This window comes from Triturus cristatus, chromosome 4_1 (genome assembly GCF_964204655.1).
Source record: "Triturus cristatus chromosome 4_1, aTriCri1.1, whole genome shotgun sequence".
Taxonomy (NCBI): Eukaryota; Metazoa; Chordata; class Amphibia; order Caudata; family Salamandridae; genus Triturus; species Triturus cristatus.
In genome coordinates this window covers 484,949,067-484,975,875 of record NC_140585.1, presented here as the reverse complement: position 1 = coordinate 484,975,875, position 26,809 = coordinate 484,949,067, and the positions used below count along the sequence as shown (strand labels likewise).

At 44.6% G+C, this 26,809-nt stretch overlaps 1 protein-coding gene across 3 annotated transcripts in view; it reads right to left on the bottom strand.

Moving 5' to 3' along the window:
• The window catches only part of AEBP2 (AE binding protein 2), a 407,512-nt gene that overhangs the window by 65,968 nt on the left and 314,735 nt on the right, over window positions 1-26,809 (bottom strand). Inside the window, exons 8-9 of one of the 3 annotated variants that reach the window (XM_085652711.1) lie at window positions 1,466-1,579; window positions 1,117-1,210 (exon numbers count right to left, since the gene is read on the bottom strand). In XM_085652711.1, coding sequence (XP_085508837.1) covers window positions 1,156-1,210; window positions 1,466-1,579 — 169 coding nt within the window. In that variant the 3' untranslated portion in view covers window positions 1,117-1,155. The remainder of the gene's footprint in view (window positions 1-1,116; window positions 1,211-1,465; window positions 1,580-26,809) is intronic. The other 2 variants (XM_085652710.1, XM_085652712.1) reach the window with 2 other exon arrangements.

Below are 26,809 nucleotides of genomic sequence, written 5' to 3'. Positions count from 1 at the left end.
GCACTTTTGTGTAACAGAAGTAAGCTCTGATTCGAAAAGATGAACGAGGAAAAAAAGGGAACTGTCAAAGATGCCTACTTAGCTACGGTGAATATGTGCATTTTTGTGAAACCTGTGCCCTACAGTTATATATATATATAATATGAAGCGCCTTCACTAGATGAGAAAGGTTTTTAGGAGGGAAAATGTTTTTAATTTCCAACTATATTTTTATAGCTACTGAACAGAGTAAATACATCTGATTCGAATTGTTCAATAATAACTAATTCATTCACTTAATGGGTTTATTGAGGTGGGTTGCGTTTGTTGTAGCATCATAGAGCAGATTACCATGTCAAGAGCACTATCTTAAAAGAGAATGAACAAAATCATTTTTCTATGCACGCAAATACTGTGCTCCTAAAAAACAGTTTCCTGAAAACCCTTAAATTTCACGAAATTACATAAATTTGCAATTATGCATAATTAAGCTGCTGGAATGATAACTTAATATTTTAAATATTAGATATAACAGTCGCAGAAAACAATATTAAAAAGTTCATTTTTCCAACCACAGTTTTTATCATAGACCCTCAAAATTAAAAACAAATCTCTACCGCTTTGACATTTCTCGTTTGATGCTGGTGCAAAAACGTTATATTCCTTAAACCTATCAATCACAAATGCAAACTAAAGGAGAAGGACACGTACTGACTCGCACTTGTGGTTTCAAAATAGACTAGTAGTCAAGTTTCCAGCTTCACCGATAAATTAAGTAATGTAGTTCAGTTATAATTACAAAATAGCAAAAAACTGTAAAACGAGATTCGCCTATATTTGTTCATATTGGCATTGAAGCAAAAAGGCATCTGCAAAGATTAAACATTTGGGAAGCATACAGACAACTGGATGATTTTAAATCAGATGTCAAATAACTCACATGACCAACAGAAGGTAATTAAATTCAGATAATTTATTAAAAATACTTTTTTTCACAGGGATTGAAACTATTCGAATCTGTTATGAACATAATCCCTCCACCAAGTGTCAGGCATGGAATAGTTAATTTTGAAAGAGCTACATGCTTCAAAATACTTTAATGTCTACAAAGACAAAGAAACGAGATGCATTACAAACCTGGTTTTAAAAAGATGATATACAAACCAGTGTATGATCCTAACAGAAGTGATCGTTCAGGGTTCCACGGTATGGACTTCTCTTACTAGAATTTCTGGACACCAAGCATAAAAAAGCAAAATAACACTTTGTAAATAACAGCATTGCCTATTTTAATGCATCTAGAGTTCACCGATTTGGATGAAGAACGATTACAAAAACAACCAAAAACCCAGTCTGCACCTTTTTGAAGAACTACGGAATTCCAATACTTAGCAGGTTTCATAGATAACGAGCTACGAAATCTTGCAAGCAATACAGTAAAAGGATTTATATTGCATTGAAAATTGATTAAAAATAAAAATATTACCTGTATATATTTGGGTCTAGAAGCAGGGCTGTGTCCTTTGGCAGTTGAGATAAATGGACAACCTTTGTTTTCAATTGATGTCGTTCACTTTCGTTTACCCATACATCAGGAAGTCTGAAACATAAGAGGGAAGAAAGGGTACTTTTTGATGAAACCAAGGTGTAACAGTGGTTGAATATGATTTTCCAGATGATCTGAATTTACCATTTCATAGAAACATTCATAGAAAGTCTATGTTTTCATAATTGACTATTGCAAGCGTAGCTTTTAAGGTGTAGATGCATTAAATTTTGATTTTCTGCAATGCTCTCATAGAAACTTTACCCTTGTTTACCACTATATCTACAGATATATATATATATATTACCTACTGGCGGTCGCCAGTAGGTAGTTATAGTTAGGACCACGTTTCCATAGGAAAACCTCAACATTCTATTTTGAATAACTTTGGCGCCGGTCGACGAATCCTCGCGAATTTCTCAAAATAGGTGGGGCGCTACGCTCCGCTCCTACCCTGAAAGTCTCGGGGGGATTCGTCAAGCGGGGGCTGAGATAAAAGGGGGGTCCCAAAACGCGTTTTTCCCATGCATTTTTCCATAGGACCTTTAGAACGAGCTACAGCCCGAACGGCTGAACAGAATTACTAGAAATTTGGCAGAGAGGTAGTCCCTAGGTCAAGGAAGTGCCTTTTGTAGGTTTGGTGTAAATCTGTTCAGTAGATTCTGAGAAAATAGCCTTTAAATCAATATATATATCTGAGCCCGCTTACGGTACGCTTACCGTACGCTTACGGTAAGCGTACGGTGGCGTGCGCGAGCGCGATTCTGATTGGCTCTTAGATCTTAGTAAACATTCGAATCGGCAGAAACCAGGAAGCGGCGTCCGCCATTTTGTCTACCGCACTGAGTGTTATGTATCAAACATGATGGCCAAAAACATGTTACGGGGATGTTTTGACAACTCCCTCTCACATAGTCATGTTGAGGGAGTCCCCAAACATCCCCCAAGAGCAAAAACGGCATTATTTTTTTTTCGCCAATTTCGCGGGGTACGCTTACCGTACGCTTACCGTAAGCGTACGGTAAAAAAATAAAAATAAAAAAAACACTATTCACACTTTTTCCACCCCTTGTGCCAATGGTGGCCGAAGGCCACCATTTGTGCATGGCTTATCAGAGCACAGAAATTTCCCAAAAAATTTCAACAGATTACCTATCACAAGGAAGCGCATAATATGTCCTCCATGTGCGCACGGTGCGCGAAGCGCATCGTGCGTACATGGCCCATCTAGCGTAACGTGGGCACGGCACTAACTGCGTAAAGTGGGTGCGCGGTGCGCGAAGCGCACCGCGTGCTCACTGTGCGCGCACGGTGCGCGAAGCGCACCGTGCGCGCACGGAACGAACTGCGTTAAGTGGGCGCGCACGCCACGAATGGCGTAAAGTCACTTAGCATTTAAAAAACCGTACAAATTCACTGAAAAAACCATAGGTTTCACCCACGTTATAGTTAGGAATTAGCATTTAAAAAACCTTGCAAATTCACTGAAAAAACCATAGGTTTCACACATGTTATAGTTAGCGGAAATTTTACTGATAAAAAACCAATGAAATTGCCCCGTTATAGTTAGTGCTGGCAACTATAACTCACGCGACCGCAATCTTCTGCTGATGACATATGTGTCTTTATGAAAAAAAAATATTTGTAATATATGTATAGCTAAAAATGTATGGAAGAAGACATGGGCAAATAAGTGTCTAAATACAGTATTAGCATCAGCAGAGGATTGCGGTCGCGTGAGTTATAGTTGCCAGCACTAACTATAACGGGGCAATTTCATTGGTTTTTTATCAGTAAAATTTCCGCTAACTATAACATGTGTGAAACCTATGGTTTTTTCAGTGAATTTGCAAGGTTTTTTAAATGCTAATTCCTAACTATAACGTGTGTGAAACCTATGGTTTTTTCAGTGAATATATATATATATCCAGTCAAAAACGGTGCCCCTTATGGAAGAGCCACAACAGGTAGAGTATATTCCAATAACTTTATTCAAGGGGGCTGCATGCAGGTTTTGACACAGACGTCATTGTAGATAAACTGCCAGACGCATTTCGAGTCTTCCTGACTCTTAATCATCTGGGGGACAGAGAACCCCCTGGAATCTTGACATGCTCCCATCATGGGCAAGGCACGACAGAAGCAGGGAGGTGCTCCTGTGGAGGAGGGAGACACGCAACCCTTACACACCATTGCGGATCTTGAGGTTCTGGGGCCATCGGACCAGGCCCTCCATAATCACCTAGATAAAATATTAGTGGCCATCGCCGACACAAAAACACCGCTAAAGCAGGACATAGGGGCGGTCTCGGTTGGCTTTGGTCTCCTACAAGCGGAACACCACAAGCTAGCAGATAGGATGAAAACGGTGGCGCAAGCAATCGAAACAATACAACTGGACTGCAAATCCACAGCCAATCGGCTGGATAATCTGGTAGCAAGAGTCACCACACTGGAAAGACGGGCAGAAGATGCTGAGGGGCGAAACAGACGGAATAATATACGAGTGGTGGGAATACTCGACAAAAAGAAAAAACGGACATGGTGGTTTTCTTGGAGGAATGGTTGAAGACCGTCGTGGCCCCGAACCTGTTCACGCCCTTCTTTGCACTGGATAGGGCACACAGAGACCCGTCGTGCCCCTGGCTCCGGGGTGACGCCCTCGGCCGGTGGTGGCGTGGCTCTTGCATTATAAAGACCGAGACATTTTGATACAACAGGCTCGCACTAATGGTCCCTATCCTATAGACAACAGCAGGTCGTCCATTTTCTCAGACTTCACAGCCAAAGTGCAGGCCCGATGGGCTTCTTTCTTGGAGGTTAAGAAGGCATTGAGAGAAGAGGGAATTCGATACTCTCTACTGCTCCCCGCGAAGTTGTGAATCGCTGTGGATGGATCAACGCACTTTTGCGACTCACCAAAAGACCTACAAGAAGGGTGGCCTGATGGTCCGGGATGATCCACATGGTTCGAAGCTCCCTCTACCGTAACGGAAACGTCTGCGGCACTATGTAAACCCACTGCATATCAAACTGCGCCGGAAAGAAAAGCAGCTCTGCAAGCAGTGGTCGAGGTCCTGACACAACGTACAGAGAAAAGTAACTCTGACAAGACTTCGGAACACAGTGTGGAGGGGCTCTGATTCGGGGGCCGCGGCCAGACGCGAGGTGAACATGCCAGATGTGACTCCACAAACAGCCGATGGAATTATCTAGCGCTGGCTGCTGTGCCCACTATGGGGAAACACGGGCCCTGAACTGGTGAGATACATGGGTCACGGCGGCAGGAGGGACTCCATTCCCTGTCAGGAGATATTGAGGCCTGAGCGGATATCGCCCGCAGAGACTAACGACTTAAGCATCCCAACCAAGAGAGTCCTGATCCGAGGCGACAGTAGGACAATCTTGTATTTTCTACAGGTTTGGGTGGCCTGCCATTACGGAGCTGCCCGGGGGAAAGGGAGTTAACTGTTGGGGAAAAAGCGGTGGTCTTTGACAGAATGTTACTATGGTATGCCAGGAAGTCTGCACAAACTGGGGGGGTCCTGAGAGGGGGGAGGGTGGAGGTGGGAGGAGGGGTATAATTTGGGTGATCTCCCTCATGCCTTTAGTACACCATGACATTAAGATGCTTTCCTGGAATGTAAGGGGTATGTGGTCAATGTCCACACAGCACAAAATACATAGCTATCTCACACGCCAGGGTATACAACTAGCAATGCTACAGGAAACTCACCTCACATTGGAAGAGAGTATTCGACTCAGACGTCGACGGCGGAGACATCTGTACGCTACTACATATGCCGCATTTTCGAGGGGGACCCATATATGATTCAGAGCAGACACCACCATTAAAGTGAGCAAGGTTCTCACGGACCCAGAGGGCAGATATGTCCCAATTCAGGGCAGGATACTGGGCAGGGAGCTTACACTTGGGAGCATTTACGCACCAAATCACGATCAGATCCAGTTCCTACATGGCTTATCAAACGGGCGGATTACTGAGATGGAGATTAGGGCAGCAATAAAATAGATGGCTCGGGGGAAAACTCCCAGCCCCGATGGGCTACCAGTGGAGTTTTATTTCATGTATGCCCAGACCCTAGTATTAAAACTGGTGGAGCTATATACCGAAACCTGGGATGCGGGGGAACTACCCTTTTCGACCTGGGACGCCCTGATAGTGCCTCTCCCCAAAACTACAAATTCACACCCACAGGTGTCAGATTTTCGCCCACTCTTGATGCTTAACACAGATTTTAAAATTCCGAGTAAAATCTTGACCACACGTCTACTGCCATATATGACTACCTAAATACACACAGACCAGAATGGGTTTGTGCCGACCCGATCCACCTCTGGAAACCTACGAAGGCTATTCTCTGTGTTGCACCACCCATGCAGAGACCAGTACCCGGAAGCATTGATTGTATCTATTGACTTTGAGAAAGCATTTGATTCGGTAAGATGGGATTTCCTCGAAGGCATCATGGACCGTATGGGAATGGGGAAGGACTGGATTAGATGGGTGAAAATTTTATACACACTCCCAACAGCGCGAGTGCTGACGAATGGCGTAGTCTCGGAATCCTATCAGAGTTACTAGACAGGGATGTCCTCGGTCTCCATTGTTGTTCGCTATCGCAATATAACCCCTGGCAACAATTTTTCAACAGCAGGAGGACCTTCTTGGGGTTCCATTAGGGTGCAACCCCACACAATCTCCCTTTTTTGCAGATGACCTGTTGTTGTATTTAAGAGATGGAGCGACAGGAGCACAGCGGCCTTTGGAAGTGCTGGATGAATATGCAATCTTGTCAGGGCTCAAACTTAATAATTCTAAGTCCTATGCCTTTCCCTTAAAGGAGGATCAGACGCAGCCGGAAACGCTCCCGACAGGTTTGGTGTGGGCCCCCTGCTCATTCTAGCTCACTCAAGTATCTAGGAAGTCCATGTTTTTGATAAGTTAGATGACCTGCGCGAGGGCAACCTTAATCAGACTGTTAGATCACTGAAAGCGTCTGTACAATTCTGGCGCTCCCTCAAGCTGCCACTGATACCTAGAGTGGCAATCTCAAAAATGATTGTGTTACCGAGATTACTGTACCACTTTGTGAACCTTCTGGTGGTGATACCACTGAACTGGTTCTCGGACTTGAATCAGCTGCTTCAGGAATTGATCTGGGATGGGGGACAAAAGAGGGTAGCCCTGGAAATAATGCAGAGAACAGCTGAGACCGGAGGACTGGGAGTCCCAGATTTTGAATTGTATCACCTAGCGGCTCACCTGCAATAGCTAGCCCAGTGGCTTGAAGGCTGGAATGTGGAATTCTTGGGAGAGATGAGTGGGAGGCACAGTTAGTGGCTAAAGTGGTGCAACAGGAAGTGAATCTCCTGTAGTCCAATGTGCTGCAAAAGGCGGTCTTGTATTGCTGGAGAGGTGCCTTCGGCGCACGGAGAAGGGACACCCCTATGTGCCTGAAATACCACCCGTAGGGATTCCATATGAGAACCCATTGGCTCCCTAATCAGGACCTAAACTAGCGGCCCGGACAGAAGTGGGATTACAATGGTGGGAGATATTTTCCACCTGGGAACATTCAAGCCTATGGACGAGCTAATCTCCCACTATGACTCATCACATGGCCAGTTCCTGACCTATCACTCACAGGTACAAAGATTTTTTGACCTGTGGCACGGCGGATCAACAAGTTAGCCCTCCACTCACAGAATGCTCCAAACACTGGTCACTTTGGGTGCTGCTCGACACCTGGTAAAATGGTTGTACCAAGAACTGCTTGAATCAGTTACAAAACAGCTAGACCGCACTAGAGGTAAATGGGAAGAGATCATCGGGAAACCCCTGACAGACAAGAAGTGGGCACGAGTTCTGGGAGGGTCCAAAAAGGTATCCAAAAATTCACATTTCAAGACGATTCAGTACAACTATATACACAGGGTGTACCTGACCGCACACAGATTAAATGTAATGGAAGGGGTGGGTAATAGATCCTATGCTAGATGTGGATTGATAGATGCAGGCTTTGCACACATGACGTGGGAATGCATACATTTGAAGGGCTTTTGGGAAAAGTCTTGAACGAGATTGGGAAGACACTGGCCCGCACGCTCCCTAACAAACCAGCGATTAACCTGTTGGGCCTCTTCCCCAGACCCAAAGCCAGAAAAATAGGAAATAGGTTCACTGATCTAGTGCTTAGCCTAGCTAGAAGGCAGATTGCGCAGCAATGGTTAACAACCACCACCCCTTCCATAACATGGGAGAAAAATGTGGATACCTGGTCCAGGACGGAGATTGGGAGTTACGGAATAGTGAGGAAACAGACGGAAGAGATGAGGTAGCAGAGGACTCGGGGGGACACCCCTAGTATTGGATCCCCAGACCCAACCAGTTCCCCACCGTAACAAACAAATAGCTAAAAACACATGGAGACAAGATCCGGACCTTGGAGCCCTATGACGGACAAGGAGGCATACCTGTGAATACATATGATGCAACAAATGTACTAAGAGGAACTACACCACACAGTTTATTTTGGTTTATTTTTTTTGTTAAATAAATTGGCGAGAAATATTTGTAGTATGATCTAGAAATATCCTGGGGTACTTATATGGCTGGTACGGAATGAAAAAGTCATATGAACATCTCAAACTGCTGTTGGGAGTATATGTTGAAAATATTCTCTACTGCTTGTGTCACATTGGAATCCGACATGTGCGGGTTTTCAGGTCCAGAAATGTTATATGATGAACCATACCTGTAAAATTCATGTGTACACTTGTAAAATGCCAATAAAAATCAGTTGTAAAAAAAAAAAAAAAGGACCTCCCCATTCGTGGAAGATACCTTGTGCCACCACAGGGTTCAACTGCCATTTGTGATCTGTAAGGTGTTGGCAGCTGAGTTCATCCTCCCTGGCTTTTAAAGATCCCATCAGATGGTCTACCACCAGGAAAATCCCTTGGAGTTCCAGCCACTTCAGAGGCACTTAGCCTCCTGTCCTGCTTATTGCAGTACTACATGGTGGTGGTGTTGTCTGTGAGTACCTGCACCAGCCTCCCTTTGATGGAGGACAGCAAATCTTTCAACGTTTAGTGGTTGGCCTGCAACTTCAGGAGGATGATGTGGAGCCAGGCCTCGACAGAGACCAGATGCCTCTGATCTCCACCGCTCCCCGATGACCACCTTTATCCAGAAGCAATGAATCAGTCACCCTTGTTAGCTATGGGTTGGGTAAGGAGAGGGGTCTGTCACTGACCCAATCTGGTAGCCACCACTGCATGTCTTCTCCAAAATCTGGATGTGATCTGAGCCAATTCTCTAATGCTATGCCCACTATGGCTTCAGATACCACTGCAGAGCCCAGATATGTCACCTGGCCATCTTGACCAGTGGTATGCAAGAGGCCATCAGTCCCAGCAGCCTTACAGCCATCCTCATCGAGATCCAGAACAGAGACTGAAACATCTGGATCATGGCCTGTATGTCCTGTACTCTAAGTTTCAGGGGTAAGGCACAAAACTGCACAGTGTCCAAAATAGTTCAGATTAAATGAAGCCAGGTGTGACTTCAGCACGTTGACAAGTGAACCCTAAGACCGTTAGGCGGTTCGCTGTAGTCTGGAGGAGGTGATGACTGCATGGGGCGAACCTGCCTCCAACAGCTAGTCGTAGAGGTAGGGTAAGGCTGAAACCCTTGACCTTCGAAAATGCACTGCAACCACTATATTTTCCTGGACGCCCAAGGGGCACTGATGAGACCACAGGTGACCACAGTGAACTGAAAATGCTCCAGCCCCATTGTGAGCAGCAGATAGTGCCTGTTGGCCTGCAGGACGGAGAAATGGAAATAAGTGTCCTGTATATCAACACTACCATTAGGTCTCCAGCGTCGATGGGAGACCAGACCTGGGCCAGAGTGAGCATCCTCAATTTGTCATTCCAAGATTGCAATGTCGGCATTGACAGGGCGAAGGTCTAAAATGGGATGAAGGCCTCCATCCTCCTTCGGCATCAGAAAGTAGCAGGTGTAGAAACCAGAGCCTACTTCTGATGCCAGTATCATCTCTTTGGCCTCTTTGGCCAAAATGGCCTGCATTTCTTGCCACAAGAGGGACAGATGGTGCTCAGTCAGCCACGGAGAGTGTGATGGAAGGTATGGAGGGGTGAAAAGAATCAAGAAGAGTAACCCCACTGGACAACTTGCAGGACCTACTCTGAAGTGATAACTTGCCACCACAAGATAAATTTGGACCCTGCCTCCAACAGGGTGTCTGTGGGCCTTTTAGACAAACTAAAGATGTTTTGCGGCTGCAGCAGCTGGAGGGTCGAGAGACTGGGCTGCATGTTGCTCCTGTTATCCATGGTGTCTGTGGGGAACCAAAGTGCTGGCCACAAAAAGGTTGCAGAGTCTGATGAGCTGGTTGCATGGGCGGTATCTGACGGTATTGAAAGCCCCTACCATAGCCACAGAGGGGGCGGAACTGCTGGTGGTACTGACGCGCTGGAGTAGAGAGGTCCAAGGAGCACGTTGTGGCTGAGAGCTATTGAGGGGCATGTCCATTAAAGAAGATTAGAAATCCCTGCAGAAACTTTTAGACCTCATCCAAATGTATCTCCTAAGTGTCAGGCTAGTGCCAATTAACAGACCGATGAAATCTTTATTATTCAACCCACACCGAACCATGAATTTAGTCACATCACACCCATCCTGAATTGCTTGTGTAAGAGTGGGGTGTAGGCCATCCAGTACAGCAGGTAAGACCTGAGCAATGGAATCCAAAAGGGCAAGAGTATAGCGGTGCAGTAGGGAACTGGCATTGACGAATCATAAGGGCACGCTGGTTGAGAACATGGGTTTCGCAAAGGTTTCAAGGCACTTGGATTCTCTATCTGGTAGGGTGGTAGAAAAAGCATTGGAGTTGACCTTGCTCGTGGGTGGTTGGCAACTCTGTGTCAATACAGAGAAGGAGCCACTTTTTTCAGCAGCTAGCTCAGGTGGAGAGATAAGCCCAATGTCTGGAGAAGTATGCAGGTCACTAGCATCTTGCAGCTCATCATACAAGTTGTCACCAATATAGGGTTGATCAAATTCACTGCCTTCATCATAATGTCCATAATCGTAGTCTGTGCTAAAAATATTGAGGATAATTTGAGCGTATCCTTGAGACAAGGGCAATGTATCAAGAGTCTCACAGGTTGCTGGAAGGCTGTGGCCCTGTGGGAATCAGGGCGTGGCCTTGTTCAAGTCAGAGAGCCCTCCTGGTTGCGCTTCGTCATCGTGCCTCAATGCTTTAGAGCCTGGCATGGGATGTGGCACCAAGACAGATGTCTGCACCAACGCTAGTGTGGGCTCATAACAGGTCCAAACATTCCAGCTGGTGCAGAGGTCAGGCTTGATGGCGGGGTTCTAGGTGGAGGTCCTTGCGGTTCCTTGAGGCCAAGAGGTGTGCCAGAGGAAGCTGGTAGCATGTTGTCAAGATGCAGCATAGCTTCATGGAACTCATTAATTTGCAAGCTGTATCCCTGAGAGTCTGGAAAATTTGGCTCAGAAGATCGAGTTCAGAAGCGAAGTCCCGCTTGACTCCTTTTGTGAGCTGAAGACTTCGACTGTGACAAAGATCGGTGCGGGAATTACTTTAGGAGCAGGAATGGGACCATCCTTTCAAATGTGACCAGTCACGGTGTGGTGTCTTACGGTACTTGGCGATGTATAGCTTTGCATCATGGTTCCGAATAGCATTTGGATTTATCAAGGCACAGTCACTACAGTTTTTGGGGTCAGAACATGACCCCAAGCACCAAAGAAAAATCTGATAAGGATTTGTCACAGACGCTTGCTGGTGACCATCATTACAAAGGTTGAACCCTGTGGTTTTAGGTGGTGGCACTTCCCCTGCACACTGGTAGTTTACAGTAAATATTGAGAAAACGGTCTCATAAAGAGACAGAAGTGCTTCGGATCTGCATGCGGAGGCACAGAAATACAAACTGACATTGGTGCACATGCATTGCACTAATATGGGACTCTGCTTACTTCCTTAGCATTGGCGTAAGGCCACATGATGCCACCTACCAGAGGTACTGCGAAAGATGTTCCGGTTCCAGTCTGACACCTGGGGAATATTCAAATTGTGAGAAATCTTCAGTTAGGAGTAGCCATCAGAACTGATGACTGACCTTCATTGGACAGTGAAGATCAGTATCTCATTGTAGATAATCATCTGGAGCTGTTCGAATTCCATCATTATGGACATGACTACATTTATCGATCCAACCGCCCAAGGGGAGTATACAATGTTACACAGAGGGATTATTGTAGGGCCACTCCAGATTACCATCCTAGAGGTTTTGAGAAAAGATGTTCCTATTTTAGAAGTGTTTGGGGAATTACATTTTGATGAATTTGGGGAATTAATATCTTGTTTAAAGCAGGTATAATACCTGGTGAAATTCTGTCTTTAAACAATCAAACTACTTGTATGAATTTTAATTCAGTTTCAAAATCACCATTATTTGTGAAAAGATTTTTGACACATTTTGCAGATTGGAAATGGAAAGAAAAGATTATTGATAGTGAACTGAAAGATGATTCTGAATGGAACCTACAATTTATCATTGTTTGGCACAGTTGGAATAGCATTGTGGCAAACGTGAATAAACTGTTTTCTAGCTAAAACTACAGGTCCACTTGTGAACAGACCGCATGTATAATACACATTGCCCTGCAACACTGACTACCTATAATGTGGGGATATTGCGTCTAAGAAGGCAGTCAAGATCCAGTTTGAACGCTGTGAAAAAAAACCTAAATGTTATAAATAAAGACACATATTTTAGTGATTTTCTTTGAAAGTCATATTCTGTAAAGAATAAAAGGTTTATAGCCACATAAATATATGCAGCGATAAAAGAAGCGTGGGCATACTCAGAAGTTGCAGAGAGAATATGGGAAGGTGATTGGGAAAATGCAAACCACTCTCAAGGTTACTGGCAGAGGCTTTCAAAGTATCTAAAAGTATCTATTCCAATTCAACTAGCACCTCATTGCTTTGAATTTTGTGTAAGACGATTTACATACTTTGCAAACTCAAATATTTAGGCACTGCAAATACTCAGGGCACCTAGGGTGCACTGGTCATTAAGCTATCTTTCCTTCTTACATTCTCAATGAACGACAGATAATGACGCTTTAAAAAACTATATACAACTTTCTCTTAATCGAAAACTGTTTTCTCTAGCTCGTCTATCACTGAAGAGCCACATCCTATGAAGCTGTTACAAGTAACAGCAATTCTATCTTTTTTAGCACATCTTTATGTACTAATCCTTTAGGACACTCACGCCTTTGTGATGACAATTATACATGGCACTTGCATCTCCTTAAAGCCTGACCTTGATTGTAAACTTCTTGCAATACCTGCTTTTTTAAAGGATTAGTGTTGACTTAGTATGGTGAAATATGAAAGTAATTTGAGTGGTGGATAGGTTAGTCATTTATTTGGATTCAGAAGGATAATGGAGGGATAGAAGAGTAAAGGATTTAGACTTTTTTGTTGGTTTGTTTTGGAGACCATAGCAGGCTTGAGATGAGTAAAAGAAATGTGGAGGGGAAGAGTCAGAGGGAAGAGTTTAAAAAAGCTTGTTTGGGGGATCGCTATAGTAAAAGAGGTGTCAGATGATGCAAGGAGAGGTAGAGTATGGGGAGAGTCTAGAAAGGGTTATTTTGGGGATCATAGTAGTGGTATGGGGTTTGGGATGAAAGAGAGTGGGTGTAAAGGATATATTGATAGAGGTATAGGGTGAGAAATAGGGTAGTGCATTGGAAACAGTAGTAGAAAGAAGTTTGAGATGAGTCAGAGTTGAGGTAGAAGATATATTGAGAGGTATAGGTTGAGAAATAGGGTAGTGCATTTGATATGCTGAGTTAGAAGAAAGTAATAAATATATAGATCCATAAGTACATGGAAAGTATATAGATGCATAAAGGAAGGAAGTATATTTAGATTAAAGATATAAATAGAGGTATAGGGTGAGAAATCGGGTAGTGCATTGATATGCTTTTGTAGCAGAAAAGTAATAAATATATAGATCCAAGTACAAGGCAGGTATATAGATGCATAAAGCAAGTAAGTCCATGTAGATTAAAGAAGCATTAGATAAACAAAGGGTTTTCAAGTGGGTTTTTTAAAACAATTATTCTACATGTTTATACAAAGCAATAAACATATATAGGTACATATCTATAGTACAAATACATGCTTATATACAGAGGGATATGCTGTATATTTCTGGTGGGTATGGTGCTTATGTGGGGAAGAGCAATTTCTTGAGTAGTTTTCTAAAGATAAGGTCGTTGTCCGTGGATCTTATGTTGGGGGATAAAGAGTTCCATAGTTTGGCTGCTTGAACTGAGAAGGATATGCTACCCATGTTTTTTTCTTGTATCTTGGGATTTTGAGGCGAGGTGCTAATCTAGAGCAGAGGTTCCTTTGCTGAATGTGTTTGGTGATTATATTCCTTATGAAGAGTGGTCCCCTTGTATTGCTTTGTACGTGATACTAAGCAACTTGAACCTGCATCTTCTGGCAACCAGTAACCAATACAGGGCTTTCAAGTCAGGGGAGTTGTGGTCTCGCGGTCTGATATGCAAGAGTAGTCTGGCAGTCGAGTTCTGAATCCGCTGTAGTCTTTTCCTGGTCGTTAAAGGTGATCCGTGGTAGAGGCTACTGGTGTAATGGGGTTTGGCCAGAACAAGGGAGGTGGCAGCTTGGACCTTGTGTAGAAATCCTAAATGGGGGAAGATTCGTTGCAGTGTTTTTATAGTACCAAAGCTTGATCTTGCTAGTTTGTCCACTTGGGCATTCATCAATCGCTTGGAGTCCCATGGTCATTCCGAGGTTTCTTACTTCCTTCGATACTTTAGGCGGTGATCTCAGTTCATCAGGCCAGGCATCAAGCGGGTCATAATCGCCACCGTGAGCATTCAATTTGAGATGGCTGCAAGTCATCCATTGATCCACGGCTCTAAGACAACTGAAAATTGGCGGGTTTCCAAAGTCTTTGAGCCATTCAAGTTGAAGGAGTATTTGTGTTATCTGCATAGTTATACCACATGAGGTGAAATTGATTGATCAGTACTAGTAATGACTTCATGTAGATGCTGAAAAGCATGGCGTGATGATAGAAGCTTGAGGGACCCCATCTTATGTGGAGTATGGTTTGGAGAGAAACGTAGGGTATGGATGACATTAGTTCTGTTTTGGAATCCAGTCTAGAACAGTCCCCTCTATGCCGGCTTCGTGGAGTCTTTGTATCAGTGTCATGGTCAACCGTGTCAAAGGCAGCCGAGAGGTCCAAGAGGAGTAGCGCAGCAACCCCGTCGCGGTCAACTGTGTTCTTCAAGTCATCCCAGATGGCAAGAATGGCAGGTTCTGTGCCTCTTCCCGGATGGAATCCTGATTGTAAGTCTGAAAGTATGGCATTCTCTTCAATGAATTGTGACATCTGGGCGAACGCTGCTGTTTCTATCAGTTTTCAGAGGAATGGTCCATTTGTAATGGGTCTGTAGTTGTTAGGATTCAGTGGGTCCAAGTTTGTTTTCTTCAGTAAATGGCGTATGTATGACTTTTTGAGTTTGTAGTAAGGACTCCCTTAATACGTACATACATTGTTAAGTTAGCATAACCACGTTAGATGTTAGAAAGCCATCTTGCTGCTTTTGCGCACGACACTGCGTTTACATGTTATTGCTTAAACAAACTGCTGACTCGAGCTTTGCCTCACACGAGAGCAATCTGTTGTTACCATCCCGAGCTCTGCGCAGCGACCTTGGTCTGTACATGATGTGACAAACAGTCTGGGTTGTTAGACAATGCATGTTTTCCACTCTAGGTTGATCGACCCACTATTTAGCCATAACACACAGGCAGCTGCAAATACCTGAAAGTTGGTGCTTTTAATATTGCAGCACTCATGTTTAGTATTCAGACCGAAGACGAGCCTTCCTGCGAGAAGACTCCTGATGCTCCTGTGATGTGATTTCACTAAGCTGATCTTTGAGGTATGGGGTCCCCTATTCAAGCCTAAGAGACCTTCTATTAGCATAATAATATTAGCTTCTTAGTAAAGGGAAGGTGGTAGTATCCACCGTCATTATAACATGATCACCCCTTTTATATTCTATGGTATTGTAACGATGCTGATGGTTTTGATTCTAATCATTTGTCTGCTTGTATTAGCCAAAGTACTGCATCTTAGGACACGTGGTCTATAAAAATAAACTCTTTTTATTTTCACCGTGTCTCTGTTGATTCTTGTTGTGGACTGATGTGAGAATAATATACGAACAGGTATTTCCGATTCCCACCATTCCTGAGAGTACACTGAGTAGCTTGTTCTGGGTTGTCTTTTCATTGGGATCGCCGAGCCAAATCTCGGATAACGAATGGGACACTTCTGCTAGCCGGATACTGGGTTCTGGGTTCTAAGGTGAGTTTCTGGTACACCACAATTCACTGAGGTCCTGGGGTTCTACGCATAGTTCTGTATATAAGCAGAATCCCTGCAACATGGCGCACCTAACGTTTGGTCTATGAGTTGAAACGCCTTAGTAGTGCTTATATTAGTCCACAACACCCTCATTCTTGTTTCCGGATAACAAGTCTGACTGATTTAAACCTACCTATTTCTGTTGATATAGGTTTCTTCAAGCTTGATCATTAAAAAGGTTATTGAACCCTTGTGCTACTGAATGCTTCAAGTGTAGCTTGTCCTTATGGCGGTAGATATTGCGGCGCATAGCCGTGCAGCTCTGAAACGTCATTTGACACAGTATGGGGTGCTGGACACTGGTATGAACGTCATCTTTGTGGTAGGAGCCGATGCGGCTCATCCCTATGAGTTGTTCTACTCTTTACTCTTGGGTGACGATTCCGGCGGTGAGTGAGGATGATAATACCTTTCATTCTTACACTGCCACTGCCGTGCCAGTGAACTATACACCGTATAGGACACAGGAAATACCAATATCTGCTTGGCAGCATCTTATTTGGTTTAATGGCGCCCTTCCCCATGTGGTTATACCGCCAAGAATGGGCCCTTTATCAATTGCAGGGGCCACTTGGCCGGTACTAGCCGGATTTACGCCTCATCCCCGTTACCTCACGGTGACGGTGGCTGAGTTGCGTGTACTACACACTGCCCTTATTACGGTATATACGGCGTTAGTGCAGTACGTGTCGCGCAATGTGCAGGCGGGGGCACCTGCTGTTGCGGGACAACCTACTGACCACCACGCGGTAGTCATTAGTCCTGTTATGGTTAATTCTGTTATGGGCAAGCGCCCCCAAACTAGGGATGATTTCCCCTTTTGGCTTGCTGAAAAATTTGACCAAATAGAAGCGGTATACCCGAATACATCTCCTGTGGAGAAACACAGGATCCTTACCATTAGTTTGCCTAAAGACTTGGTCCCCGACGTTGATGATTGTGTGAACTGGGGCAAGGTCTTTGCAGCGACGTACGCGCAGTGCTTTGGCACTCCGTCTATGTTGATGCTGCCCTCCGTTATTAAACGTGTTCAAGAGAATCACGGTGCGGAGTCTGCGATAGAATTAGGAATGCGGCTCCTCGGACAGTTTGACCTGGTGGCTACCATGATAATGGGTAACCTTAAGGGTGATGCTTTGCAGTTCCAAGTTCGTAATGAACTGAAGAAACTTGCTGATGAGGATAAGCCGCGGGAATTTGCGAAAATAATCTCGTGTGCGTACAGAGATTTGGGTCGTAGCTCTTTAGGAGTTAAGCCTGTGATCAAAACTCCCGATATTAAGCAGCAGGGTAAGGCGGAAGCCTCTGGTAAGGATGGCCGTCCAAGCTTTCAGAAACAGAATTGGCGGTCAAAACAACAGGGAAAGCAGCAGCAGAAACAGGGCTCTCGGCCTGCCTCTCCCGTTCAGTCAGGTAGTGAACGCACTTATGATCTGCGTGATCGTGCTACTATTAAGTCTCCTGATAGATTTCAGGTTTCTGAACAACGTTCTCCTCGTTCTTCACAGGAAACATCGGCTTCACAGTCCGGTGGCGGAGGCGGTGGCAAAGGTCGGGGTGCTCCACAAACACGTGACCAGCCCCGACAGACTGAGGGTAAAGGCAAGCAGGACGAATTTGCACGACAAAGACCCCCGTTTCAGAAGAAGAAAGTGGCTGCTCTGACGGCGAGGTATGCCTCAGATAGTGCGGACACAGCTTCGGAACCGGATATGGGCGCTGACGCTACTGGACAGCGCGGCGGAAATTACCATAGTCCGTCAAGCTCTGCGTCCATTTCTGGCGGCGACAGCAACTGATATAATGGTTACTGTTGAAACAGCTGACACCAGAGTGGCTCCCCCCGGACAGACTTTATGAAATAGTCTTACTAATTGAGGGTGACATATAACGTAAAATTAAGGGGATTTTTTGGGATAATCTGACTACCACCTATGATATCCTCCTAGCGGAGGCAGATTGGCCCCCAGCTTTCATTTTAGAAGCTCCTAGAAGGGAGGAGGTAATCCTCCCGTCCTTTGCGCACACAGTGCCTAAGGACCAGGCTGAAGTGTATGCTGAGGAGTGGGCTATGGCGCTTGCGCCGGCGGTGTATCGTACTCAGGTGGGATGGGACCGGTAGTCCCCCTGCCATGAGATTCCATTGCGGTCGATGCCCCAGCCTCAACCCCAATATCCCATGCGTCGTGAAGCTAGGCCACACGTCGCGGTGATCCTTGAACAATTGGAATATCAGGGTGTTATTGAAACTTGTGTGTCCCCTATGAATAACCCTTTATTCACTGTAACGAAGCCTGACGGCTCGTACTGTTTAGTTTTGGATTACCGGCACCTAAATTCCCATTGCCGGAACTGCGCGGTACAAAATACACACAGCTCGGCTCTAGTCGACAGTCTCGTGCGTAAAAGATTTAAAACGACACTTGACATTTCCAATGGCTTTTTTAGCCACAACCTGTCCACACTGAGTAGCCAGTGGACGGCGTTTACTTCGGGCGGCAAACAAAAACAGTTTACGAGATTAGCCATGGGTTACAAAAACAGCCCTGGCGTCTTTTCCGCTCGCGTGGTCTCTCTCTTAGAGAGAATAGACCCCGATGCATACTCCTATGTTGACGATATCTATCTCACGGATGATGAGCTGATGCCACATCTGTCTCGAGTCGACATTATTATAGTGAGTTTTGCGGACTATGGCTACAAATTTAATTTTGCGAAGTCTCACATCGCGGAATATACAGTGTTGTTTTTGGGCTACGAGCTCAACAATGAGGGTAAGGGATTAGCTCCTCACTTTCTGGAGAAGTGCGCATGCTTGCGCGCTCCTACAACGCTGAAAAAATTACAATCTCTCCTGGGCTTTCTGAATTTCGGACGTACGTATATTCCTGATTATGCCCAGCGTATCAAACCGCTTTATGCCTTGGTACAACCTTCCTTTTCGAAGTCTAGCTGGCAGCTAGAACACTCTGCTATTCTACAGTCTTTACAGGCTGATCTTCTTGCTTCACAATACTTGCTGACGCGTGATAACCGCACTAACCTGGTAATAAGAATAGTACCAGGCGCCGTGGGTTTCACGTATTTGACGTTTAATGAGGGCGATACAGTCCCCATTGCGTATAAATCACACTTGTACACCTCTGCTGAATTACGTTTTTCCACGGTCGAGAAAGTTCTGACTGCTGTACAGATGGCGATCCTTAAAGAACGCGCACTGTCGCATGGGAAACAGATTCTGGTTGTAACACCGTATCCTGCCCTAGAGGCAGTGACTAAAGCAAGTGTACCAAATTCTAAAGCTTTGCATCCACGGTGGATACAATGGGCCACAACTCTGACGTCGCCAGATGTCACTTATATCTTTGACGCCTCATTACAGACTCAAGAGTACTTGCAGTATGAATTCGTTCATCCGGCTCCTCTGTCTTTGCGCCCGCTCGAAGAATACCATTGTGTCATATACACTGACGGCTCGGCGCAGCCCGCGATTGGATCAAAGCACGCTTATTCTGCGGCTTGCGCAATTGTCGTAGGTACATTCGTAAATGGTGAATTCCAATCTGATGCAGTGCATACGCAGTCATTGGGTGATTGTACAGCGCAATTGGCGGAGCTTCGGGCTCTGGTGCTTGCACTGGAGTTTGCTGATCCCCGTGTCACGACTTTAATAGTAAGTGACTCTTTTTATTGTGTCCAGTCCTACAATGACAACTTACACTTCTGGTCTCAAAATGATTATCGAGATACCAAAGGTAGCACAATTAAGCATAAACTGCTTTGGGTTCGAGTGGCAGACTTTAAAGACCGTCTCCCTCTTGTGAATGTTATTCACACTCTTGGTCACCAACGACTTGGTGTCCATGCTGTCGGTAACAGCTTGGCTGACGAGGCAGCAAGAACCGCAGTGGCTACATACTTAGTGGCAGCAGTTACAAGATCCAAAAGTAAGATTGATGATGACATCTTGGCAGCTATTGCTGCTTCAGAGAAGGGAAGTGATTACCCGAGGGGTTTTCCTTCTCGTTATTTTTATCATTTAAGTCCTGATAACGTCCCGTTAGTGAGGATTAACGACGTTGGTGACAGAATTATTCTCAACGCGGACTGCAGACCAGCTCTGATACTAGCAGCGCACGAGGGGTTGGCGTCAGCCCACGCCGGCGTGTCCGCTACTATATCTCTGTTACAACAACGTTACTGGTGGTTTGGTTTATATAAACAAGCGCGCGCTTATGTTCTTGATTGTGACATTTGCCAACAGATTAAACCTTCTACTGTTGCGCGCCCACCACAAACACAGTTGTACATATCAAATAAGCCATTTGGTTGTGTTTATTTAGATCACTGCGGTCCTTTTTCTTCTGATACTGCGTACAAGTATATCTTGGTTGCGGTGGATTCGTGCACACGTTTTCTTTGGGTATGGCCACAAAGGAGTGCTGATTCGCGGACTGTCATCAGGGATTTGCGTGTCTTTGTGGGAACTTTTGCGTGTGGTACCTTCCATTCTGATCAGGGCCCTGCGTTCGCCTCTAAGGCTTACAAGGAGGCTATGAGAAATTTGGGGGTCCTAGTCAAATTTTCGTCCCCCTACCGACCTGAGGGTAATAGTGTGGTGGAGCGAATGAACCGTGACTTAAAGCAATCATTGACAGCACGTGTTTTAGGCACAGGCCGGAACTGGCTAGCCCATTTGTATAACGTCCAACGTGCACTTAATAATCTCCCTAGAAGGTCTCTGGGTGGGCGGACCCCATATATGATGCTCTTCGGAATCAGAATGTTTGTTCCAGACCTTGATGGTCTGGACATGGCGGCGTCGACCGCACCCTTTGACGTAGATGATCACTGTGCTGTTTTGTAGACTCTACAAGAAGCCAGAGACACTCTTTCGAAGGAACACTTGCCCTCCACGTCTGAAGCTGAAGTTCAGATTCCGGTAGTCGGCTGGCTACCCCGAGTTGGAGTTACAAAGGAAAGAAAGAGTACCTGCCAAGGACAACCTTCCCTCTTTACTACTGGACGACTAAAATGACGGGTAGGTTACATTCTACATTTCCTTCCCTTTTATTTAGTTTTGCTAGCAACCAGTGTAGAAAAGTTTCTTTTGAGTCCTTCCCTTAACCTTTGCCTCCCTAATCTTTTAGATTCTGAATCGCTCGAGGTTCCCTTCAGCCATTAGATACCGGCTATCTTTTTGAAGATTTACCGTCACCGTTGGCTGCTGTTTAAAACTCTTGATTGCTAGTGCGTGGCTGAGTCCTCGACACGGAAAACTACTGACCTTTAGGTATTGGTTGGTCTTCCCCTCCCCAAGGGGCATTGACGCTCTCTACCCTCCCTTTTCTCATTATCGCCACTTGCTGCCTTGAGGGGATATAAGGTCGTCATACTCGTTTAGATATGTGACTTGTCCTGGTTGGTGCATATCTTTTCCTATCACGATGCTTTTGCAAACTTTCCAACTTGGAGCACATTTAACTTTCTCTGTTTCGTCATTCTCTGGTCATTCTGATCCTTATCGATAAGAAGGGATATAGGACTATACATCCTTATGATCTACATCTTACTCACCCTTTATGTTTTGTTGGCTGAACACACATCTATTCTCGGTCTATTTTAGATAGCTATTCTTCATTTCTCATTTCTCTATTTATTGAATACATGTTGAAACATCTGTTTATATTGTTTACCTGTTCCTATTTTTAAAAAATGTATATTTCTAAATTGATGTTTGTTACCTATGCTGCACCTTATTCCAATTTTCCTATTTCATTTTCTGTAAATCTATATTTTTTTGCTTCGACCTGTGGCAAACCGCTTTGATGATTGCTAATCCACCGGATTTAATTATATTAATTATGTCAGGTTCAACCTCTGATTGAACTTTAATCAGATCTATAAATTGTACTCCTCATTCAATGCTGTAACTTCTATCATGTTTACATTTTTAGCTACACCATTGTGTTTAGATATTATGTTACTCTGAACTGTCTCATTTTTTGCCTATTGTTTACAATTTTTGTTTGTTTATAGGTGTGTCTGTCCCACCATCCCTGCTCTCCTTCGCCCTGATGAAGGTGCAGCCCCCGTCGGGACTTGTTCACCGAAACGCGCGTTGGCATTCTGTAACCGCACTCCCGGCTACCATAAACGTGCTCATTGGTGCCTTTTAGCCGCATGGACTGTTCTAAGTCCATTCCTTAAACTTCAGTTGTTAAACAACTATTTCAACCTGTTATGTGTTTTTACGAATATGTATTAATGTTACATGTCGTTTGATGTTGTTGTCGGATATGTGATAGTATGAATGATTGTCCGTTTGAAGGAGCTTTTGTGGGACTGTTCAGTAATTCGCTACATTGAAATTGTATTTGTTGGATATTTTGTTTGATTACTTTCTCTGATTTATTCTGTCTAATTTTTTACAATCTTTATAAAACAAATGATTTTCATATCTAACACAAACACTAATGATGAAATAAAATAAAAAAGACTTTTCTTTAAAAATACTCAAATTATTTTAGACTCTGTCTGTCTCCATTCCATTCTATCTTGGTTCGGTTTGCCTATTGGTTGTGGTCCCTTAGTATCGGGACCCTGATTTAGGGCCTCATTGTGATCAACCCGTGGCAGGTACTCTTTCTTTCCTTTGTAACTTGATGATTCCCCTGGTAGTCCTGCCCGTATCATTTCTCAGGGGTCCCCCTTCTTAGTGGATACCCCGAGTTGGAGACCTGGTCCGTGAGAAGGTGGAGAACAAGAAGGAGTTTGGCCCCTCTTACCGTGCACCGGTTCCAGTGCTTGGTGTGCAGGGTACAAGAACAGTCATTTTACCTCCACTTCCTGGTCGAAAGGAAAACAGGTACATCTCTATTGACAATGTCAAACTTCAGCGAGTGGCTGATACTTCTTAGTCTGACTCCAGCAGTTTCATGCCAGACGATGCAAAGAAATTCAATGTTGGTTCCTGCTTCTACCACCTTGTCTGATGTTGCCATCGAGATGCAGTCAGTTACTGATCCCCTGTTAATATCACCGGCTGGTGGTCTGCCCGACGAGACTGAGTATGCTTATCCTACAAATGGTCACTCGCCTGTGTTACACTCGACGGCGGTTGACCAGTCCCGTTTCTCCTTTGACACTAACTCGTTGCCCTCCACTCCCCCTTCGAACATTGCTGTTTTTGCAAGCTGGTTTAAAAGACATTTTTTGGTTACCCCTTGGACATACATTTGGCTGTTGCTCTTCAGTATTTTTTTGTTTATGTCCATTGGATTTGTAATAGTGTTTTTCCGTCTGGTGGATGGTCACTATCTCAAAGAGAGATCAACAATTAGACTTATTAATGGAACTTTGGCCCCCCCACTCCTCGTCCCACATCATGAAAAGGGACCAGACTTTTGTGAATATTACTGCCTGGCCCGTCTTGGATGGAATCGCGTGGGATGCTGTTAAATTTCAAATTCATGGGCCTACAGAGGTCATTAATGTACCTAATGTATTTCGTGTTTCTATGGGTGATCTGGTTAAGCAGAACATACGTTCAGATGATTGGGATGTTCACGCCATTGAAGCACTGTTTTCAGATTTGAAATATTATGCCGCTTTTGATGCTGAAGATTTATATGATAATGCGGCTAACTATGCGGAACAGTATTGTTTTCAGCATTATGGAAATCACTTCCTGCATAAAGCGAATACATTTAGAAATTTTGTAAATTTTACCCAATGGGAACACTGTCCCACCCCCTCTTTTGGCAGTTCGCCTACATTAGTTGATAAGTATACTTATTTTACTGATTTCAGTGTTTCTGACCCGGCCGGCATCCTTTTATTTTAAGGTTATGCCTGAGTCTGCCTCGAAGGTTAGACTGACACACACCAAATTACTTTATTCTAAATCCTTTATGGATGAGTTGTCAATCAAAGGTTATGATTTATGGAAGGCTACTATTGATCTTAAGTCGGTTTGGGGTTCCAAACCGTGGCAGGTTGAGGGAACTGAAGCTTTACACCGTGCCTGTCTCGTACCAAATCATATGTTGTTTTTAAATTCAACCATCTTCCAAACCACCTGTTTCGGATTGGCCACTTCTAAAAAACTAAATTCACCTTCTGTGCCGGATCTGGGCGCTTACCCCAATTGGGATAACCACACAGATCTGTCCCTTCCTGCTTTGCAGTCGTTGGTTTCTAATACATCTTTCAATATTTCGAAATTTAGTAGTGAGGGATGGTTAATTTGGCAAAGCAGTTCTGATACCTGTCAACGTCGTTTTCTAGGGCTGAAACCAGGGTATACTCAGGAACGCGTAGACCCTAAGTTTGAGTCGTCACATACAGTAACTACATACTCTGTAGGGAAATTATGTCAGTCCTGGCTGCGACATTCCACCTTGGCTTCTGTCAAAGTTCATTTGTCAAAATTACATGACAAAATAGATTTGAATGATTTTGTTAAAGGTCCTGTGGGTGGCAGAACCAAAAGGTGGGCGTATGCTATTTACAACGAAGTATGGAAATTGTCGCAAATTGAGGCGGCTTCAAGATTGAGAGCTATTGATCAAGCTAATATGGAAAAGGTATTAGCAGTTATTGACAACAGCATTAGCACTATGTCTTCTCGAATTTATACATTAGACAATATTGTTTCGTCGATTGTTGATATTGTACATGATGATATGTCGGTATTGTATCATGGTCAAAACCAATTGCGTTCTGTTATGCAGTTTGCATGGACATTACAAACGTTAAAGGCAGGGAAGGTCCCCTGGGACTATCTGAATACAACATCATTATTTCTTCCCTTTGACCTTACTGACAAACAGCAGTTCATGTCCATGAAAGATGCTTCATATTCCTTGTTACATATTGAGAAATTGGAGCCGTTACCTTTCTCTGTGGCGGAATTGGATTCAGCAGTGTGGTTATTACATGGGTTGATCACTCTCCCGTTCGCGCTTTTTAAGTTTACGTCCTGTATGAAACACTATGCTCTGGGTAGATATGAACAGCTGGGTACCGCTTTCATACATGAGGTTTGGTCCCTCCCTTTTACGTATAGATGTACAAGAGACGGTACTGAGGTTTATCTGAAAGGTGAGGAATGTACGACGACACCTGATCATTCTGTAGTATGTAGGCACATTCAGTTGCACGGTGCTTGTAATGTACACGCCCCGAATTTGGCCTGCGTCCTCAAAGGTATCCCAGTGCCAGTGATTACACCATCTTTCACGCTGCTTGCAAACGGTAGTTATTTAATTTTGAATAATGAAGCTTGCTGCGGGATGTTAGTGGGAATCCCATATATAGTAACTGTATCGCAGAGGGTTGTCTGCTGCAATAATGTTCTGTTTCCTCCCCCGCATGGGCGGCTGGATGTTTCCATCTGGCCTTCGATTCCGACCTTGAAAGCAGAGTTCAACAAGATGTGCAGAATAAGAGCTCTATTGTCCCAAAAGGAGGTGCCATTGACTTCCTCCCGAGAAACATTTGTCCTTCACGTAGCAAATACGCGCACTGAGGTACAGGCGCTTTTAAATACTGACCTCCCCCTGCATTTTGGAGCTTTGATCCAAACAATTTTCAATGCCTCGTCCACAACAGGCCTGGCTCATTTTTTTAAACTTGTGGGCTCAGGCCTCGTGACCTCTTTCCAAACTATTTTTGGTGTGATTCCGGCAATTTTTCATTCTATTTTCTCGAGCGTCTTTGGAGGTGTCCCGTTGATTCTGGCGCTAGTGGCAGGTGTGCTACTTTTACTTTTCATACTACGGAATGGCTGCTCTTTCTGTGCCACACGACAGCCTGTCCCGTCTGCATCTTCTCCGTGACAGGATGCTTGAATACTATGGTGTCCTGCCATTGGCGACTTTGAGCCTGGCATATGGATTATCCTTCCGGTATTCCTACTTCACCTGCGTGCAACCTGTCTTTCACTGCCTAGATTGTCCCTTTGAATGGCCTCTGGATTTGTGCTTAACCAACACGGTGTCTCCGGACCCGGATTATGATCGACTGATGAGGCCCTTAGTGTCTCACGAGTTCGCCTGTTCTGGTGTTCGGATTATGGCCTGTGGTGCGGCGCATGGAATCCTGGGTAATTGGGACATCGCAAGGGCGGCATATGACTTCTTGGATATGAGTTATTTGGAAGTACATGCTGGTTGCCCTCTGATGGTGCTAGAGGCTCCGCTAATGGAAGAACATGTATGTTCCTTTTCTTTGATTAACTGGATGGCTGAAACCTTTAGTGGCCGTGCCAACGATTTTCTGCTGGAAGCAGTGGCCACGTATGCTGCATATACGTTCATGGATTGAGTGAACTGTCGTCCACTGTGTTTTTCCTGACGTGTCTGGAACAGTACCTGTGCCTCTGCACTGCTGCCCGGCGCAGCGTTTTTTCATTTTTTTCCCTCCCCGCTGCACGTTTGAGGTTTTTTTGTTTTTTCTCTCCACTTTTGGTTTTTCATTCTCGGACTTTGCCTGAACTGAAACTTGTTTTTTAAATTGAATACGCCTTGTTCTGCTCTGTCGCACTTGAACTCTGCGTTCTCTCTTTTCTTGCATACTATTTAGTGCTTCGATCAAGGGGGCATGTAGTAAGGACTCCCTTAACACGTACATACATTGTTAAGTTAGCATAACCACGTTAGATGTTAGAAAGCCATCTTGCTGCTTTTGCGCACGACACTGCGTTTACAT